General features: G+C 41.2%; 1 protein-coding gene across 1 annotated transcript in view; it reads left to right on the top strand.

Moving 5' to 3' along the window:
• Positions 1 to 21412, top strand: part of LOC147662847 (E3 ubiquitin-protein ligase TRIM39-like) — a 234026-nt gene that overhangs the window by 182770 nt on the left and 29844 nt on the right. Inside the window, exons 4-6 of the mRNA XM_086950857.1 lie at positions 4517 to 4539; positions 9147 to 9343; positions 13324 to 13350. Coding sequence (XP_086806983.1) covers positions 4517 to 4539; positions 9147 to 9343; positions 13324 to 13350 — 247 coding nt within the window. The remainder of the gene's footprint in view (positions 1 to 4516; positions 4540 to 9146; positions 9344 to 13323; positions 13351 to 21412) is intronic.

The raw sequence follows: 21412 nt of genomic DNA, 5'->3' as shown, positions 1-21412 counted from the left end.
AGTTTTGCAGTCTTATATTATCATTTTTCAGCTGTTGATAGTGTAGCTCCGATTCTGCCCTTTGATTTATCAAGAGTTTTAGTATAGTGTCTAATTGAGGGTGATCAGTACCTCCTAACTTAGTAGCTTCGGTTGAGTTTGCATTCATCCTTTCAACTGATAGTTTGTTTAGTTCAATGTCCATATCTGTGGATACCGGTAGAGCAGATAGAGCAGATGTTGTTGCTTTCGCCGCTGATAGAAGATCTTTTTCTTCTTTTGTAGACTCTTCGATAAGAACATGGTTACGAATTTGCAGTACCTCGTTATCTATAGGACTGTCTGTAGGACTCCCCCCAGAAAGCCTTAAAGTCATAGTCTTAACTAGCCCTTTGGCCTCAATCCACTTCCTTAGCGGACGTTTTTCACTGGCCATTCTTTTTGAGTTCAAAGGAGCTGTTCCTGTAGCCAGGCTAGACAGGGCTTTACCTTTCTTCTTGTAGGTTGTCTTAGCTTTACCTCTGCGTCTCTTCGGGGGTAACTTACTCAGAGTCTTGTCCATGGGCTTATCCTGTTCCTCTTCTGTATCATAGTCACAGTCTTCAGAGGAGAGATGTTCATCAGCTAGCTCCAAAGTATGTTCTGAGCCATGATTGTTCACTGAGTTTGTAGCATGACCATCGCATTCTTCTAGAGTCTCCTTATCTTTATCAATTAAATCCCCCGTCCTCGAAAATATAGCCAAGTCTGAGACTGAATTAAATGAATTTAATGATTGGGACCCCCCTTCTGTTGCCTCATTTGACTCCTTTTTCCCTACTGTTATCTCAGTGCATATTAGTGCCTCCCGAGTCTCACAATTTTCATTGGAAGTAGGAGGTACTGCCTGGTGAGTAAATAGATCTGAGTCATCTTCATGATTTGTATTGGCCAAAGCTGTGTTATTCTCATAACCTATTACAGTTCCATCCTCCTCCAGAAGAGCCTCATCTTTAACAGTTTCATTAGAAATTTCATTAGTATTTGCGCCTGTTTGTGTTAATTTTTTTGAAACAGTTCCACAGTTAAATTGAGGAGGGTGCAGAATTGTCTTACCTGCCGCCTTCCTGTCGCTCCCTTTTAAAGTAACTGCCGGAGCTGGTACTGCCAATGTTGCTGTCTCAGTGCTCACTGTCCTTTTCTCCGCCTCCCCCGTCTTTGTATCTTCCGTAGCTGCTATAGCCATTACGAGAATAGCGGAAGTTGGAGCGGGGGTTAGGGCTGAGACTGAGGCTGGAGCGAGGGACATAGTTTCTGTATTACATTTATGTGCAGCAGCCGCTGCTGCAGCCGCAGTCGCAGCGGTTTTAGTATTCCACGTTGTGCGAGGAGGATGTTTAGGTGACATAGTCTCAGGTGAGAAAAAAGCAAACCTCGCCTTGGCCAGACCCAGCAAATCACTGCCAGATCGAGTGAGCCTGTTCTCCAGCCAGCCCCGCACTGCACGCCAGATACCTGAGGAAAGCCACAGCATCGACCAAAGTATCCGTTAGGAGCAGTTTGAGAAAATGTGATGCTGTATGTAAAGCAAAAGCGTCGCAGAGCTTAACCAGGTGAGCAAATCAGGAACAGATGCTGCTACTGCGCTTCCAGCTTCTCCGTTTGCTTGTTGTTTTCCGTTAGCCCCAGCCGTCTTTTTTTTTTTTCCTCACCGGCTCCACACTGACTCGCGGCTCTCCGCCTGCCGCATTAGTAGTTTAGAAAATCACGGCACAATCACGGCTTTATCGCCCGTTCCTGTTCCCGTTTCCTTACAGCTCCTGCAATCCTCATAAGGTGCCTGTAATTGCTGTCGGCATCGGAGTGGAGGGAGAGAGCTCTCGGTCCTGCCGCCAGCAGAGTCCTCACTCCGCCATCTTGGACTCCGATTATGCTTCATAAAAAGGGTAAACCTAAAGAGGAGATGGGCTCATATAGGCCAATCTCCCTGATCAATGTTGATGCAAAGATTTTCGCAAAATGTTTGGCTAGAAGATTAGCACCATTAATGCCTAAAATTGTAAACACGCAGCAACATGGGTTCATAACAGGGAGAAATACATCAGCTCATGTCAATACGGCAATAACTGCGTTCGATATAGCAGAAATAGAGGCTACCCCCCTGGCTATGATAATGCTTGATGCCGAAAAGGCATTCGATCGGGTGGGGTGGGACTATCTATGGCACGTAATGGGATCAATGGGGTTTGGTGGAAAATTTTTAATTGGGATTCAGGCACTCTATGACAATCCAATAGCATATACTAGCTATGGCGGTCTTACTTCACAATGTTTTCCAATCAAGAGGGGCACACGTCAAGGGTGTCCCTTATCACCTTTATTCTTTGCCCTTTCATTAGAACCGTTTTTAAAGGCTTTGGATACTCAGGCAGGAATAATACCCTTCAAGACTGGCAGTCAAAGCTTAAAAATTACTGCGTATGCGGACGACATTGCTATATACTCTATCGAAACAACTGAATCTCTAAAAGCTATCAAATTTTAAGCATCAAAATTTGGCAATGTATCAGGTTATAAATTAAATGCTCACAAAACTCAAATAATAGCTAACTTTGCTCCCCCTCAACCAATACCTGAAATATGCAAGACCGCGACATATCTCGGAATTAAAATTACTTCAAACATCAAAGAACTTAATAACATCAATTATAAAAATTTAATGAAAACTACCATTTCAAATTTAAAAAAATGGCACCGACTTCCATTAAATTTAATCGGTAGAATAAATCTGATAAAAATGAAAATAATACCAAAATACTTATATTTATTCAGATCAACTCCTTTGGCACAGAATAGACTTTTCTTCAAACAACTAGATAGGATCTTCTGCAACTTTATCTGGGGGTATAAGAAGGCTAGGAGATCGCTAAAAATGCTGAAAAATCAAATAGGATCTGGTGGTCTTAACTTTCCTGACGTGAAATTATACTTCTGGGCTTCTTTTATAAGACGTATTCAATCACTACTAAATGAAGAGGACCTACTTTTCTATCATTACTTATCATTAAAGGGAGATGCTAAACAATTTTTTCTTCGTATTACAGACCCAAACTTTTACAAAAGGGTTAAATTTAAGACCGTACGAGATATAGTAAGGATATGGAAGGACATATTTATACATTGTAAAACCACTATATTTCACTCACAATTAATCTTATGGGATAATCCCGGACTGCCTAGTATATTTAGCGACGGGATATCTCGTGAATGGCAACGGAAAGGAATTATGGTTTTGGGCGATCTATATAACTCTCGAGGTATATTGAATTTTCTAACTTTAAAGCAATTATATGGTCTATCTGATACACATAGATTTAAATATATGCAAATATACGACTTTTTAATACGGAAGAACAGATTTAACGTTTTGTCGAGTGGGGGTATATGGGACCTATTAAATTCTAAAAAAGAGAAACCAATAATTAGCTCTTTATAGGTCTAAGTTCCAACGATAATGATACACTAGCAAATAAATGGAATTTAAAACTCAGAACTAATTTAACTGGAAAACAAATAAGTACATCTTACACTAACATTCATGACTATGTAAGATCATCCAGTTTACGACTACAACAATATAGAACTATATATATGCTATATTATACCCCAGAAAGATTTTCTAAATGGTCCTCGAACAACATCACGAGAGAAAAAACTAAATGCCCGAAATGTGATGAGTATGCGGCAGATCTTGTCCATATGCTGTTTTCATGTCCGAAATTAGGGAAATTCTGGGAAGAAGTGGGAAAGATTTTAACCACAAAAAAAATTCTTAGCTCACCAATAACTGCATCCATGGTAATATTAGGCTCACATCTGACAAGTCAACCACATTATATACTACTATCAATTTTATTTTCCTGTGCCAAATTAACTTTAGCCAGGGCCTGGATCAACCCCAACCCACCCAACGCTTTGGAATGGTGGTACCTGGTTAATGAAATAAAAATTATGGAATGTACGCTGGCAGAACTCAGGGGTGTCGGATCGCTCAAAAAATTTGAGAAAATTTGGGGGAACCTAGAAATGAACTGATGGACTCAAGACAATTATACTATATGTTCATCTATGTTTTTGATCTTATGTTAAGTTACTTTTGACAAAGTGAAAAGATTGATCAATTCATGTTTAATTTTGTATTTATTGGTTGAATGGCAACTTTGTCGAATGTTTTGTAATCTTATACCAGGTGAAAATAAAATAAAAAATATTCAAAAAAAAAAAGGAATTACTCTGTCCCCATACAATCATCTGCTCTTTATGTATGTGGTCTAATCTTTTCTTCAGGAAAGTGCCATTTATCACTTTTGTTAGAGCTCCATTTGATAGAATGCATTCATAAGTTAAAAAAGTAAATCTGTGCTTGATGCTTTGTCTGCGAAGGTTAACATATTTGTATATAGTTATTTGTAATTAAACTTGTGAAAAACGTATTAAAAATGTTAATTTTACTTTGAATATAGACTTTGTGTTGATCTGTTTGTGTTTCATTCCTCAGGATGCGAAGACCGTTTTGAGCAGGTACGATTATCTTCTTTGACAGCTCACCATATACAAAATGTAATTGAAAAGGAGTCATTAAAATTACTTGCATCACACTGCAGTCTTCTTTATGTATTTTTGCCCCTCCTGTGAGCCCATTTTTCAATAGCTCACTATCGCCTAATTAGGTGGAAAGAGCAAAGCGAACATGCTAACTTAGAAACACTCTATTCAGCGGGGAGATGTAGGATCATATTTTTGTATTTTCTTTTTTTTATAATTTTGCCCTCCTGTATAGCTTTTATTGTCCTCTCCATCTTATTCATTGTCTTATTTTCCATTTATTTCCCCTTAGTTTGTTTACTTTTCGTTTTATAATGTACCTTTATTTTTTCATAGTCTTTTTTTTTTCCTTTAATTTCATGGACTAATTTCCCTTCTCTTAATGTGGCCCAGATTTTACTTTTTGCTTATTGTGTATATTGGTTTTTTTTCTGTCTTTTTGCCCTTTATTTATACTCTCTTCTTTTTCTTTGTTTCTAGCCTTTGTTGTTCTTTACTTCTTTCGTTAAATATTTTCTTATCTACATTAATATCCCCTTCTTGAATAAGGTTTTTCATCTCAATTTGCATATTTTATTGTAAAAAGCAGTATTTTAATATTCATTGTATTGCTTACTGGGTTGAATGGTTGCTGCTGAACCATGCAGGATTCTGAAGATGCGCAGACTCGGCCTTTCCTCCTTCTGGCACTTGGAAATAAAATAACATTCAAATGGGTTATAATCCTAATTTTTGCAGCACGTAAAAACATTAGAAGTGTGATAAGATGTACTAGATAATGACAATTTTTTAATAGTATGACATTTTTCTAACATACTTTTTCTTAACTGTTTCACTTTCAGAGCATTGGTTTATTATTTAGTCACATTTACTTGATAATATATAACTCCGTAACCTGGTTAGTGTTGTACAGTGAAAGTGACAGTTTGATTTTCCTCACTGTCTACATTCTATGTCCTATTCTTATCTTTGTTATGTAGAGTAATGTAACATGGATTGGTAGAGCGTGAAGATGTCACCTGTGTGGGTTTCCAGGCGCTGCGTAAGTGCAGGCAGTGAAAGATGGTTCAGTTCAAGAACCAGGTTTCCAGTTTCTTGCGAAACTCTGTAAGAGACGTGGCTTTCCGAATGTGCTGGGGGAGGACGTTCCAGGATTTGGCTGCCAAGCAAGAGAACGCCCTGCCATCTGTCTTCTTCTATGGATACCGCGGTTGTATGTGATGGCAAGTGGAGGTTACTGGTTGGTTGGTGGAAGTGTAGTCCGTGGTTGAGCTGGGTGGGACCCCGGTTGTGTAGTGCTGTGTGCATTTCTGGGTTGGAAGCCAGTGAAATTGTCAGAATTGAAGTGTGATGTGCGTGAGGTGAGTAAGGTTAAGTATTAGTCTGGTGGCAGTGTTTTGTATGGTTTGAAGCTTGTGCAACAGGTTTGCCGAGATTCCATTGAAGAGGGCATTGCTGTAGTCCAGTCTGCTTGTGAGGAGGGACTGGGTGACAATCTTTCTGCTGTCAGAAGGGAGCCAAGTGTTGCTTTTTCTTACTATGCGGAGCATTTGAAAGCCGGCAGAGGTGAGTGATCTGGTGTCCAAGGTGATGCCTGGGTTTCTGTTGTGGTCATAGGGTGTCTGTGTGGGGTCTTGTTTGGCACATCTCATTTCTTTATTTGACAGTATAGATTTCCAATCAAACACTATCTTTGGTAATCCCTCTCTTTATTACGTTGGACTAGCTGAACTCCTTGTCCATTCCTGTGCAATGAGAAGTCTTCTAATCCTCATTTATCTTGCCATCGCAACCAACACCCCCGCTTTTCTTGCAGAGTAGCTCATTATATTTGGTGGCTCTCTGCACAACCACAGGAAGCCTTTGCCATGTATGCACCCAGAATCTGCGACCACATATCTATGCTCCTATTCTTCATTGACTTTATTCTGGTCTTTGACCAAATACAGCGCTCATCTACCTTTTGGCTAGGATCGTGCTATAGAAATACTATATATATACTTATTTACATACATGAATAACGCCCATCCCTGTACGTAGGAGCGTTTGCCAGTTGTGCATGCTAGTGCCTACCTTATTTTCTCTCTTCATTTACGGCGTTGTTGAACATCTTAACACCTTGAAAATTGACACCCCAAAGTTGAGTGCGCCCAAGATCCATGTGCTCCTTTTACCAGACAACACTGTTATCATTCTAGGACCATGTCCACCTTACAAAATGTCCTGTCTAAATTTGAGGTTTTCTTCCTGTCCAGGGTCTCGAAATGAACTTGCAAAAGACTAAATTAATGGTTTTCAGATCCCATAATAATCTCAAATATAAATTCACTTTAGGCACTAGTGCAGTACAGTCGGTACAATCTTTTGACTATCTTGGGGTTGAAATCACTAACTCCCTCTTGTGGTCCCCCCAGATCCTCAAAAGTAGTTTGATCATCCCTTATACTCCTGTTGGCATCTTGAAAATGCATAAATCCTCACAATTTCAGACAATTTCTCCTGCCTTGAAAGTTTATAGGGCCAAAGCTCAATCAGCAGCTCTCTATGGAGCTGAATTATTGGGGAACTTCTGACCTTAACTAGATAAACGTCTAGGAGATGAAGTTTATTAAATCACTGCTCAAATTATCACTGTCTGCACTTTTCATACACATATTTTTTGATAATGCCCATTACAGTATTGAACATCCTGCATCCTGCCCATAAAGGTATTGAACATCTTGCTTCCCTTAATCTGCTTCTACAGTGGGCCAGGCTCTGGTCCCATTGCAAATTGAATCTATATAGGATCTTCTAGAAGTTATCAATCTTGAAACAGGGAATACGATGAAGGGGTTCTTGCACCTTAACAAATGGTTTGCGAAGTTAGGTCCCATTCAATTTACACCTCCCCTGAGTCTATTCAAATTCAAAAGCAGTTTTAGATAAAACTTGCTGGGATTTTGCAATGTCCCAGTAGCACTACCGTACAAATTTCTCCTCAATTCCTGATCCATAAACCAATTCCAAAATGTTAGGCTTTCCTTGATGAGGTTGCCCCTCTTCTTGCTAAAAGCCTATATAATAAATTATGTTTGGGCATGCTACCTCTAAAAGCCTTTAAATGGTCTCTAGACTTTCCTTCCTCGGCTGAGTGCAACCTATGCGACTATACTTGTGAAGTCATTGTCCATGTTCTCTTTTTCTGTCCTTACTATACCTGCCCTGGACACAAATGGATTCATCCTTGGTGTCTCAGTCTAGGCCTAGACAGATTCCGGACTGCCCACAGGATCCTTACCTCTGATTCCTCTAGGATGATAGTGTTTATTATTAGTAGATACTTGTTTGCGCTTGATGTATACTCTCTAAACTTTCTCTAACTCAGATCTAGAATCCCTTTTGGGAATCTTGATGCAGCACAATCACTTTTTATAATGCACTTAATTAAATTGTTAATTTTTCTTCTCATTTATTGCACTTTATATGTACACTAAGTGTATTTTGGTTGATTCAGTTAGGATAGTTGTTTTATTTCTATCACTTTTCTTCCACTTAATATAGAAGTCGGAGGGGAGATAGATAATCATAGGGGAATGGATCACTTGTACCTGTATTACAACCAGTGTCTGGTATGTTGACTGTCTTAAAAAACCCTCAATCACGTACAGGAATGATGGATCGGTATATCTTGATTATCTGCTTCTTACATCACGGAAAAGCATCATCATCGGGTCATTTTTTAGAAAATCTGTTTTCCTCCACCTGGCGGTAGACCAACTGGTGATAACAGTAGTTACCAGTAATAAAGTGAATGTGAGTAAGGTGAGTTTAAAATTATCTACATCTCTACTCCAAAGAAACTTTATTCAGTTGGAGATGGGGCAAGGTGAAAATCAAGGCGGTGGGTATATATAAATGCTACTATTCTATTGCACCTGCTAGTCCATGTGAGTGGTCGACATGTTTCAGCCCTTCTTTCGCCCAGCTGGGTTGGGGGGCTTTCCTCCGGACCTGTGCAAAACGGAGGGGGAGGGGGGTTGCTGATTAGGCAACCTGTAAGGGCAGGTAAGTAACCTACCTTTATTCTTAATAGTTACTGGTCATATGTACCTACAACTCATATATCCCAGGTTGGGCTTCCTTGGGGGACCAGCGGGCTGAATAACCTGCTGAGAATGTCAGGTTGCACGACTTGTGCTCGCTCCGTCTACGGTGTGATGCGCGTTCATTATAGAAGTCTACTTCGAGCAACTAATTCCCTTTGAGATTTCGATGTATTATCACTATGCACTTAATTTGACTGTTGCCTGCCTCTGCCTATTCATTGCACTTTATATGCTCAACCTTCTCATGTATTATGTTAATTATTTGTGCTTTTGCGGCCTTCAGCCGAAAAAATATTTTCTACAACATACTTCTTTGTTTGTGGGTTGGTGTTCCTTTCTTCATTTTTCTGAGTGAATACTCCCTACTTGCTGCCTACCTATCTTTTTTTAATTTTTTAAAATATTTTTTTACTGGCTCAGTGCATATAATCTGCCCTACCCTCACCTTCTGAGCAGATGGGAATTTCATAGGATCTCTATTTGTCTGTTTCCAAGGTATGAAAATATGAAACCTCAGCAAACTGATGATGATACCTTAACGGAGAAGAAAGAAGAGACAGACGAGGAGGCGGAGGACGTGGAGGAGGAGGAAAAAGAAGAAGAGCTGGAGAAGGAGGAAGAGGATGAGGAGGAGGAAGAGGAAGAGGAGGAGGAGGAGGTCGACCTGCAGATTAAGATAATTGAATCATTGGGTGAGAAACCACAAACTTGTCATTCGAGTGAACTATAAAAATGTCCAGTAAACTGTGAATGTTTATATTTATCATCTCACCAATATATTACGTTAGCAAATGTGTTGTTACTAAGGCACTTGAATCCCAGCCTATGAAACGGCTTAAATGCTGATGATAAAAATAATGCACTAATTAAAGATGACTTTATAAAACAGGCAGGCATCTTTGAATATTTGTAAAGTACCTATATATTAATTTACCTAATGTTAAGGACTTTGGAGTACCAGCATTATAAGGAAAAGCGGCAGTCAGCCTGCTGTGATTTGACTAGTGGCCTTTGAGCACAGCTAGTTCAGTGACGGACTTAAGTCTCTCAGCTGTCGTCTTACAGCAAAACGTAGTTTATTGACAGAAATCTATAATAAAAATTAATATTAGTCGTACAAATGATGCACAATTCACCTATACCACAGTAGGGGTTTCCTGAGTAGGACTTTGGGGCTGCGCCTCCTCACCTAATTTGCAATCCCATTATGATTTTTAGGTTTCGCATAACATCTATTGTATTTGATATATCTTAAAGGGGTTTCTCCGATCAGTTCCCAAGGTCAAAGTACTCATCCAAATGCGCCTTAGTGTTTGAAACATTTTTAGCATGTACTATTTACAGATACTTATCTTTCGCTGGCTGCACTTATTTACGATACTTATCTTCTACTAAAGCTATTCACACTGTTTAAGCGCCATTCACTGTCCAGACTTCAGGGACTGTTAAACTATAAGGATTAGATCTCTTCATAGGGAAATGGCAGACAGCTTCTAACAGTGTGTGAGGATGCTTGCTTTTTCATTACTTTGTTGTGTAAAGCAGATGCTTTAGCCTTAGAACATTTGTGGGTATTTCCTGTTCATGCATCAGTACCTTTCTTTGCACTTAGTAGGCATTATTGGATCGGTTGTATTACTATACAGGCAGTCACATTTGCACTTTCAATAATGCAACAAGTGCATTGGCACTAGTCCAGAAGCTCTAGGGAACCTACGAAACACAGATTACTACATTTGACAACTAAACAGGTAGTCACAAGTGCAGGTATCTTGCAGGCAACCGGGTCATTATTATAATGGTGCAGCAGGTGCAGTACCACCGGCTCCAAAAGTTGTCAGAACTCCGCTACACACCTAATATTGCTATATTTTGCAACTAAAGATGCAGTCATGAGTACAGTTATCTAGCACGCACTAGGATCATCATTTCAATAGTGCAGCAGGTGCAGAGGCACCGGGACAAAACTCCAGGCAGGCCACTAAACACTGATTATTGCTATATTTCACCACTAAACAGGCAGCCACAAATGCAGTTATCTTGCAGGCAACAGAGTCATTATTTGAATGGCACAGCAGGTGCAGTGGCACCGGATACAAAAGTTGTCAGGACACCTCTAATCACCTAATATTGCTATATTTTACTACCATACAGACAGTCACAATTGCAGTTACCTTGCAGTTAAAAGGACCTTGATTTGAATGATGCAGCAGGTGCAGAGGCACCGGTCCCAAAAGCTCTAGGGAACCCAGTATATGTAGAATGTTGCTAAATTTTACCACTAAACTGCAGTCACAAGTGTATTTACCTAGCAGACACTAGGTTCATCATTTCAATGGTACTGCAGGTGCAGTGGCACCGGGGCCAAAAGATGTCAAAACTCCTCTAAACACCAAATATTGCTATATTTAACTAGTAAACAGGCAGTCACATCTGCAGTTCCCTTGAAGGCACTAGGGTCATAATTTCAATGGTGCAACAGAGGCAGTGACACTGATGCCCAACTAAGAACAACTCTGAACACCAAACATTGCAGTAATTAACTACTAAATAGGCAGTAACAAGTGCAGTTACCTTACAGGCAAGTCAAGATTTGAATGGTTCAGCAGGTGCATTGGCGCCTGGGCCAAAGGGTGTCATAACTCCTCTAAACACCAAATATTGCTATATTTTACTACTAAACAGGCAGTCACAAATGCAGTCTTGCAGGCACTAGGGGCATGATTTGAATAGGAGCAGCAGGTGCAGTGGCACAGAGCCGAAAAGTTACTCCTCTAAACACATAATACTGCAATTACATCAATTAATTCTATTATTTACTTCTTTCATTTCATTTTTGAAATGTTGATATTACTTACCTGCACTATACCACTAGTTACAGTGCAATATATTGCCTTTTTGTACATAAACCAGTCATAACACTTTAACAGACTTTCTGTAACTTATACTGTACAACTACTCAACAGGTTACAACATAAAACAGCTTATTATGAATCATATAAACAAAACCGGATGCATTTACCAATGCTTGTTTTGTGAATGTGACTCTGACCGTCAGCATATGAAATGTAAATAGGAATGCCTTTCTTCCTGAGCCTCGCTTGTGGTAAAGGCTGGGCAGCCAGGCTCACCTTCGGGGTACAGGCGAGATGCAATGACGTTATGCTTATATTGTTCAGTCCTTCACATCAGTGGGTGGTGCGGGGGAGCAAGCAGCAATGCAGCAACTAGATGTATCCTCGGCCATTGCAGAGAGGAGTCCTGTGTGTGGCTTTAAATCACTCAGCTCAGGCTCTAGTAACGTTTCCATCTCTGCACAAAGTGGGATGAATCGGAAGCTTCACTGACCCCACCGCACACTGTGATGATAGGGGGATGGCAGACTTCAGAAAAGTCTCCATCACATTTTGTATTGCCAGGCTCTGCCTTCTTAGAGAAGAGGGATAGTAGTGCCATGGAAGTCTGCTACGACCCCTGGGTTGCTCACTGCGTGGCCTTGCGTGGCTTGATAAATCTAGAGTAACACATGCACAAATTGCTGCGTAGCATTGCTCTGCACCAGGGAGGCGTTCTATGGGTGGAGCGAAGGTGTTCCCACGCATACACCCATATTTTGGCACATTCCCATATTTTTCATTACTGATAGCCCTGGTAATGTGTCTAAATTCTACACCTCTCCAGGTGAGGGGTAATGAGGAGAAATATCTTTATTTCTCCTCTTTACTTCCTCTATGTGTGCTGCATTATGCAGCACACATAGGAAAAGGAAAATGCCTCAGAGTATTGTTTTTGTTCAGGAAGTTTCCCTTGGTGCACAAAAAGAATCCTGCTTACAATATGGACACCATTGCACCATGGTGCACTCCTGCACCTGGGTTAGCGATTGGGAGCACATTGCGCGCCAGTGTAAGGAGACGACAGGAATGCGCCGTCTAATGATACATGCGGTGCATTCCTGCCCTTTCCCCACCACGGAGCCCAGCAAGGTGACTTGCTGCCCGCATGACTTTTTAAAATAAATCTGCTCCTTAGTTCAACTGAGTGGTAAGTGATGAAGGGCTGGGAACGGTGTACCTTACCCTTAAGGGATGGAGGTGTTTTGCCTTCCAGACACTTGTATAGGATGCACAGCATCATATATGACATTCAATTGATTTATATTTTGGCCTCAAGACTTTACATAAATTAGGACCAAGATAAGCCTGTGCGGTGCTACAGAAATGCACGAGGATGGAAGCCGGGAACTCAAGGGCTGCTCCATAGGGCACGGCTGCCAGCCATGGTGCCCAGGATCATCCGTGCATCGGCACGCACAGAATTGAAGCAGCTCTGAAGAGCCCTGCTAAAGTTAAACTAGCCTCTGGCTGATCAGAATCTTTCTTACAGAGTAGGCGGAGATTTATTCACATGAGGCAAAAGTCTAACAGTAATAGAGTTAGACTAGTGTATGTTTATTGATTAGTTAGGATTAGGATTTGACTGAGGGATGGGGAGCAGTTGGGGTTTGGAATTGAAGCATTAGTAAGGGTAATTTCCTTTTTTAGGGAATTAGATTTCAGAATATTTCTACATAAAATATATTTTTGTATTGCAAACCCTGATTGTAGATCCACATTTATGTATTATCTATATTAAATAATTACTGTTTTAATCTATTATATTTGTCTTCTAGAGTGGAGATGGGCCCGCCGCTTTGCAGGTAACTACAGATTGTCCTTCTTTTGGTTTCCTCACTTAATTCTCATTTGTTTCTTCGTGTTAAGTGAGTGTTTTCAAGCAGTTGAATCTAAGTGTCTCTCTTTGTATTCATTTGATATCATTCAATTATTAACAATGTGTTCTTTGTAGTAGGGTCTCTGCTATTCGTCAGATGGATTATTTTGTTAATTGCTTTGGTAATATTCGTGCTTTGGCAGTAGAGCTCATCAGAGCACACAGCAGCCCTTTGGGAGAGAACAGACAATGAGCACAGCTGCAGGGGTCTGTAACTCTGCTGTGGTCTGTGTCATTTCTGGGCTTTTCATTGCTTCTTGGATCTGCACCTCTGCTTGGATTGCTCCTCTGTTGTGGTCTGGATTGTGCCGTGGTCTGTGCCACTCCTGGCGTGTGCACAGCTTCTGGGGTCTGCACTGCTGCTGAGATCTAACCCACTGCTGGGATCAGTAGTGCTGCTGTCGTCTGTGCCAGCGCTATGATCTTCAGCGCTTCTGGGATCTGCAGAACGGCTGGTATTGGGAGCTGTAGTGCTGCTTGGGTCTGTGCCGCTGCTGGGGCCTTCACTGCTCTGGGATCTGCAACCCTGCTGGGCTCTGCAGTGCTGCCGGGATCTGTGCTGCTGCTGCAGTCTGTGGGCTTTTTGCTGGAGTCTGCACTGCTGCTCATGCAAATCCCTTTCTATGAAAGTTGGTAGATCAGGATTAGCATCCATTAACATTAGCCCTACATGCTACTTTATCAAGAGTAAAAGATATTACTAGACAAGTGGTCTCCATCAAGTGCATTCACCCACATGACGTTGTAATTATCCTCTGAAAAAATGCCATGCACACAAAGATCTCCGCAGACTGCTCTTATCTCTCTTCTGCCCGTCATGCAAAGAGCGCCCACATGAGCTTGGTGTGTGGTGCGGCGGCACTGGTTGCACTGCCCTTAAGCGACTCTGGCTGCTGGGGTCTACAGCGCTGCTGAGCTCTGTTGTTGCTCAACTCTTTACTGCTGCTGGGGTCTGTAGCCCTTCTGGGTTCTGTAGCACTGCTGGGAGCTGTAGTGCCGCTGTTGTCTGCACCATTGCTGGGCCTGCACCGTTTCTGTGGTCTGTAGTACTTATGGGTTCTGTAGCGCTGCTGGGGTCTGAGGTGCTGCTGGGGTCTGAGGTGCTGCTGGGGTCTGAGGTGCTGCTGGGGTCTGAGGTGCTGCCGGAGTCTGAGGTGCTGCCGGGGTCTGAGGTGCTGCCGGGATCTGAGGTGCAGCTGGGATCTTCACCGATGCTGTAGTCTGTAGCACTTCCGAGTTCTGTAGCGATGCTGGGATCTGAGGTTCTGCTGGGATCTTCACCGATGTTGGAGTCTTTAGCACTTCCGAGTTCTGTAGTGATGCTGGGATCTGAGGTGCTGCTGGGATCTTCACCGATGTTGGAGTCTTTAGCACTTCCGAGTTCTGTAGCAATGCTGGGGTCTGAGGTGCTGCCGGGATCTGAGGTGCAGCTGGGATCTTCACCGATGCTGTAGTCTGTAGCACTTCCGAGTTCTGTAGCGATGCTGGGATCTGAGGTGCAGCTGGGATCTTCACCGATGCTGTAGTCTGTAGCACTTCTGAGTTCTGTAGCAATGCTGGGATCTGAGGTGCTGCTGGGATCTAAGGTGCTGCTGGGATCTAAGGTGTTGCTGGGATCTTCACCGATGCTGGAGTCTTTAGCGCGGCTCGGGCCTACAGCGCTTGCGGGGTTTGGAGCCATGCCGGGTCTGTTGTACTTCAGGGATCTGCATGGCTGTTGGGTGTCTGCACAACTGCTGCTGTATGCACTGCTGCTAGTGTCTGTAGTGTTGGGCATTGCACTGCTGCTGGGGTCTGCTCTGCTGCTGGGGTCTGCACAACTGCTGGTGTATGCACTGCTGCTAGTGTCTGTAGCACTGCTAGCCCTGTGGTGACTGGTCCATGGAGCTCTTAAAACTTTCATTGCAGCCATTAGAGCCCCTGGTCCGAATCGGAAAACATTTTGATGTTAGTTCATGTCCTTGGTGGAACGTTAAGGCAGTGCTTGGTACAATCTTCATCTACCACCGTGTTATGAATGAACATTTCTGGATGTCCCCATGTGTGACATTAAGGTTTATGCATATTTGTTGTGGCGGTGATGTATTCTCTTTTTTGTGCTGCCTTGTTTAGGGCTGCATTACTGAAATGTGATGTTATGGTGTTGTACTGTGGTTGCTGCGTTACATTCTGCTTTGACTGGTTGTTGTGTTGTGCCGTTATGTTTTGTTTTATGTTGCCTTTTGTGTGCTATTGTTTTATATTATATTAGTAAATGCTGTTATATTTCTAGCCAAAAGCAATTCAAGCCTTTAAATTTCCATTTATAAATAAGGCTTCCTGTTTTCCATTTTTACTGATTTTTACAGATAAATAAAGGCAGAAAACATTAATTTCCGTGTCTGCATTTTTTTTTAAATGTGGATGAAAACGGAAATGGGGTTCCTCTTTTAGTAGTTCTCAATACAGTCTACCATGACTGCCAAGACAATAGCTGTGAGAATTGATAGGTAAGGGGGCTAAAAAAGAAAGGGATTTTAGTAAATGATCTTTAAAAGCAGTAGATAAATATATACAAGGTTAATACTGAAATGTGCATATTTTCATGTTAGTGCATTGATTTATCTTCAGCGCGTGTTCATATCATTGAAACCTGGCAGGCATTCAAGCATGAAGCATGAGTGCATAGTTATCAGTTAAATAAATGTGGAAATATACTAATTTTAACTTCAAATTTTCACAAAACCCAAACTAAATATAGATAAATACAAAATGAAATTAGCAAAAAATATGGATAAATACAGACGGAAATGTCAAAAAACATAAATACCATAAAACTAGGAGCCTTAATTATAAACAACCACCTATGACTGTCTGATGTAGTCAGATCAGGCCAAAACTGTGGCCGAGACTGTGTCATAACTTAGCACATGCAAGTTTCACTTTATGTAATATGGTCCCTTCTCTCTCTTTCTACCGTTCCTCTTTGTCCAGCCCTTCCTGTCTACACCTCATGTAGAGCTTTTCCCTTTGCACAGCCCTCCTCATCTACACCTCCTGGAGAGCTCCTCTCTTTGCATAGCTCTCCACTCCTAGATGTTTCTCTCTTCACAGCCCTCCACTCTCTCCACACCCTCGAGAGGTCTTATTTCTTCACAGCCCTCCACCTTCTACACTCCCTTTCAATATCCTCTTTCTACAGAGCCCTCAACTCTCTCCATCCCTTTAGAGGTCCTTCTTTACCTGCCAGACCTCCATCCTTTCCACTCCCTCTGGAGCTCCTCTCTCTGCACAGCCCTCTCCTCTTTACAATCAGTCTTTCACTGTCTGCACAGCCATTCGTCCCACCACAGCACTTCATTCTCTATCGCTCCAATCAGTGACCGGCACTGCCCATTCCAGGCCAGGCTCTTACTATCTGACCCTTCCTCCTCCTCAAAGGCAAAGTCCGTCTCTATACAGACTTCTGTACTCAGCAGAGCAATCCCTGTACAGGCAGACCTGAATCGGCACAATCTGCCATTCTATACACACCCCTTTGCCCACACAATTCTGATACGGTCTGGGGTGTCAACAGATCCAAGGTGTCAGATTTCTAACCCTCTGATGCAAGGACTTAGTTCAATTCATCAACATTGAATTATAAAGCCAGTTGGACTGCAGCCTGAACCTTCGTCCACTGATCAACCCTGTGCACGCAGAGTTGTCTAGTTGCTATCAGTCACACTAATCAATCAATCATTAGATTTGTAGAGCGCTTCTTGTCACCCTAGGTAAGTTCAGGGACACACTGGCAGTCCAAACAATCTTTTGTTTATGAATAACACACTCGAAGATAGCACAAAGAAATAGGGACTTGTAATGGTAAAATGTTATCTGAACTCTGCCATCGAAGCTAAATATATTCACTTGAGGGTGAAGGACACCTTCAGCACGGCTTTTGGACTCAACTCTCTGACTGAGAGGAGTTGGCTTGAGAATCTGGTGTGACCTCTGGCGATAATTCTAGCGCAAAGACATCTCCCAATCAACAATCAAGTACCTGGGTTTACATAGCATTTGACTACTGGCTTAATATTCCATAAAAAAAAAAACAGGACTTGGAGACTAAGACTAAGTCTAAACTAATATGGTGTCAAATACATCAGCTTGAGCCATATATTGGTCTTAAGAAGCCATTATTATAAACAATAAAAAGTCTGGCAACTTGTACAGCAAGGGTGCATAACGAAAGTGTAGTAATCACACTTAATTTGTTGATTATGAAAGTTATTTATTCAGGATACAAGTTCAGCTTAACAGCAACCTCCGGCTACAACTGCTTTCTCAATTAGAACCCCATGTGATGTCACCTATCTACATCATCAAATTCTTTCTTAAAGAAGACATCACCACACATCTCCCCCTCATAACCATAAAATAATTAATAGAACAATTAACACAATTTCATAGCAGTGAACAAAGCATATGGTACAAAGAAAAAAAAATATATGAAGAAAAACATATAGGCAATATATCAATATATCAATTTACATCAGAAGAGAAACATGAACATTAAAAGAAAGATATACACATCATGAATAGTTAAAATCGTTACTCTGGAAAATGAGGATTAATCTTACATAAGTTACCTACACTCCAAGTTTTCCCATCCTCCAATTTCACAACAGATCCCATAACCATCACTTTCCGAGGCTGAGAATATTTGTTCTCTCCTTTTCTGACAATTCCAGCTTTCTCACCACTTTCGAACTTCACAACTTTCACACCTTTTCTTCTATCATAACTCTCCTTGTTACGTTCGTGGGAGTCTTTAATTCTCTCAGCCCTGCATTCACGATCCACCCAGACTTGCTCTTTCTTTTTCAGCCATATAGGTGATTCTTTAGTGGCAGGTTCCCCTCCCTTCAAAGCAATGAAAGGGGAAATACCAGTAACAGAATGGGAAGTCACATCATCTTATTTAATTCCTCTCTCATACTAGCCCATTCGCCAAGGACAACTGAATGTTGTCCATGATTATCCTATTGACTCTTTCCACTAGACCATTGGCTTGTGGTCTGAACAGTACTACCTTAATGTGTTCAATACCGAATTCCTCAAATCTTTTCATCACACTAGATACTAGCTGCACTCCATTATCAGTGACTAATGTTCTAAGAATTCCTTCTTCCAGAAAAACTTCCTTAAGAAACTCAATCACCTTCACAGACATGATATTCTCAGCTGGCTTGACAGTAAACCACTTGCTATGATAATCCACAAGAACTATCAAAAATCTGTTCCTGATACCTAGTCTCTCCACAGGACCTAAGAAATCTAGTGCTAATTTTTCCCACGGACGATTTGGAACTTCCACACATCCCAATGGTGGTTCACGAACAATCTTGGATTTGTCACTATTTTTACAGGCAGAACAGTCCTTGATAACTCCCTCTACATCTCTGTCCATTTCTGGCCACCAGAAACTCTGTCTCAACCTTCTCTTGCTCATGCTTCTACCAAGATGTCCCTCATGTACGAGCTTAATCAGTCTTGGTCTCAATACCTTAGGCGGAACTATCCGATTACACCTCAACACTTTACAAGAATGAATGCTCAACTGATCCTTTACCTTAATGTACTGCTTCAATTCTTCATTCATATTGGAAACATCTTTTCAACCAATAATTATCGCACACTTCAAGCCCTCCTATATCTCATCATCCAACGCCTCATTCCAATCTTCACACCTCAAGGCCAATTCTCCTCCCGTGGAATTTGACAACATATTAACTTCAACAAGAGAAGAACTTCTCTCTTCCTCATCAATCATCAATTGGCATGCGAGACAAACAGTCCGCTACAACATTTTTCTTTCCCCTCACAAAATCAATGGTGAAGTTGATGTCCATAACAGATAAAAGCCATCTAGAGATGCGAGGAGTCACATTCCCTTCTAATCCTTTCCCACCTTTAAAAATTTACAAAAATGGCTTATGATCAGTCTTAAGCGTGAACGGCAATCCCCAGAGATAAAACTTAAAATGATGCTTTGCCCAACAAGCCAAGGCTTCTTTTTCTATAGCTGAATAAGACTTTTCAGCACCTTGTAGACGGCGTGATGCATAACCTATTATTCTTTCATCACCATCCACATGTTGTGTCAAAATAGCTCCTAACCCCACATTACTAGCGTCTGTAGTCAGGATAGTCTTTTAGGTAACATCAAAATGACTTGAGACAGGTGCACAAATCAAAGAATCTTTGATCTTATTGAAAGCCAACTCACAAGCTTCACTCCACACAAATTCAGTTCCTTTCTTCAATAGCACCCTCATAGGTTCAACCAAATCCGAAAAACTTAACACAAATTTAGAGCAATACTCGCCAAGCCTAAAAATGATCTCAATAAATCTTTGTCCACAGGCTTCTGAGCATCAACAATAGCCTTCACAATACTATTTTTTGGTTTGATTCCGCTACCAGAAATCTCATGTCCCAAATAATTCACTTGCTCTTTCCTTAGTTGACATTTCTCTTTTTTAATAGTCATGCCGTGTTCGTCAATCCTCTTCAATACTTCATTCATAAGTTCATCATGTTTCTCAAAAGACTCGCCAACCACAATGTCATCTTGAAAACACAATATCTTCTCCATTCCTTTAAAAATATTGTGCATAATCCTCTGAAAAACCGCAGAAGCGGAAGCTAATCCAAAGGGCATGCGACAATACTTAAAGGCACCCAATGGCGTAACAAAAGATGTTAAAGCTCTTGATTCCTGATGTAAATTTATTTGATGGTAGGCAGCAGACATATCCAGAACGGAAAAAACTTTACCACCACTCATAGGACTCAACATCTCCCCAATATTGGGAAGAGGTTGCCGATCCACCCAGATGTTTTTGTTTAAATCCCTGAGATCGATGCACAAACAAATCTTGTTTCCTTCCTTGGGTGCAACCACAATGGGGGCAAGCCATTCTGAGGGCTCAATTGGCTCAATGATCTTACTTTCCAACAATTTATTCAGTTCTTGTTGAAGAGGTTCCTTCATGAGCAAAGGAATAGGCCTTACTTTATGCACCACAGGTCCTGCATTTTTCTTCAAAATGATGCGATGCGTGAAACCCTTCAACAAACCTAGTTTATCAGTAAATACATTAGGAAAAGCACACATGAATTTCTCATCCCAATCAGTGTCAACATCATGCACTTTCTCTACAACCATGTCAGTCTCTTGACTGTAAGGATTATATCTAGATCCTTTTGATGGCGCCATCCTAGTGGATTGGAACCATCTTCAGATATGTACACTCTGCCATGTACAGCATTTCCTTTGAACACAATATCACTCCACATCATACCTATAATATTGATTCTCTTTCCACCATATCCAACCGCTCTTATGTCGGATCTTAATAAATCACTTTCTCGCCCATTATTTGCTCTTCAAAAATTGTTTTAGCAATAATGGTAAATAAGCTGCCAGAATCAACTAGGACATTGATTGCTGATTTCCCTAAAATAATCTTGCAATGTGGCTTCTCCAGTTTGTCTGTGCTCTCTTTTTTTACTACTATACCCTCACTACATTCAGAACTCTGACATTCAATAACAGGTTCACTATGAGTTTCATTAAAAATGTCACATTCATCAATAGCCACAATAGTATCTTCCTGAATTTCACCAAGATTCTCAACCACTTTGACATTAGATCGTTGCGTAGGTCGCATTCTTGTTCTACACATTTTGGCTAAATGACCCTTTCTCCCACAAGTTCTACAAATCTAATTTCTAGCTCCACAAGTGGGACTCGTGGCAATATGCCCAGGTTCACCACATCTATAATAGATAATTATTCTCTTTTCAGTTTGCTTATTATTCCCCTTTTCTAATACTTTATTTTAGCTTTTCCCTTTCACCTCTTGCACATCAATTGTAATCGCATCTTCTCCTGCTGGTTTGATGCTTACTTTCCCAACATCAATTTCTTTCAACCAGACAGCTGTATTCTCCATGCTTCT

Source organism: Lissotriton vulgaris, unplaced genomic scaffold, assembly GCF_964263255.1.
Source record: "Lissotriton vulgaris unplaced genomic scaffold, aLisVul1.2 SCAFFOLD_482, whole genome shotgun sequence".
Taxonomy (NCBI): domain Eukaryota; kingdom Metazoa; phylum Chordata; class Amphibia; order Caudata; family Salamandridae; genus Lissotriton; species Lissotriton vulgaris.
Note: the sequence above shows the minus strand (reverse complement) of the source record. Positions and strands in the feature narration are given on the sequence as shown.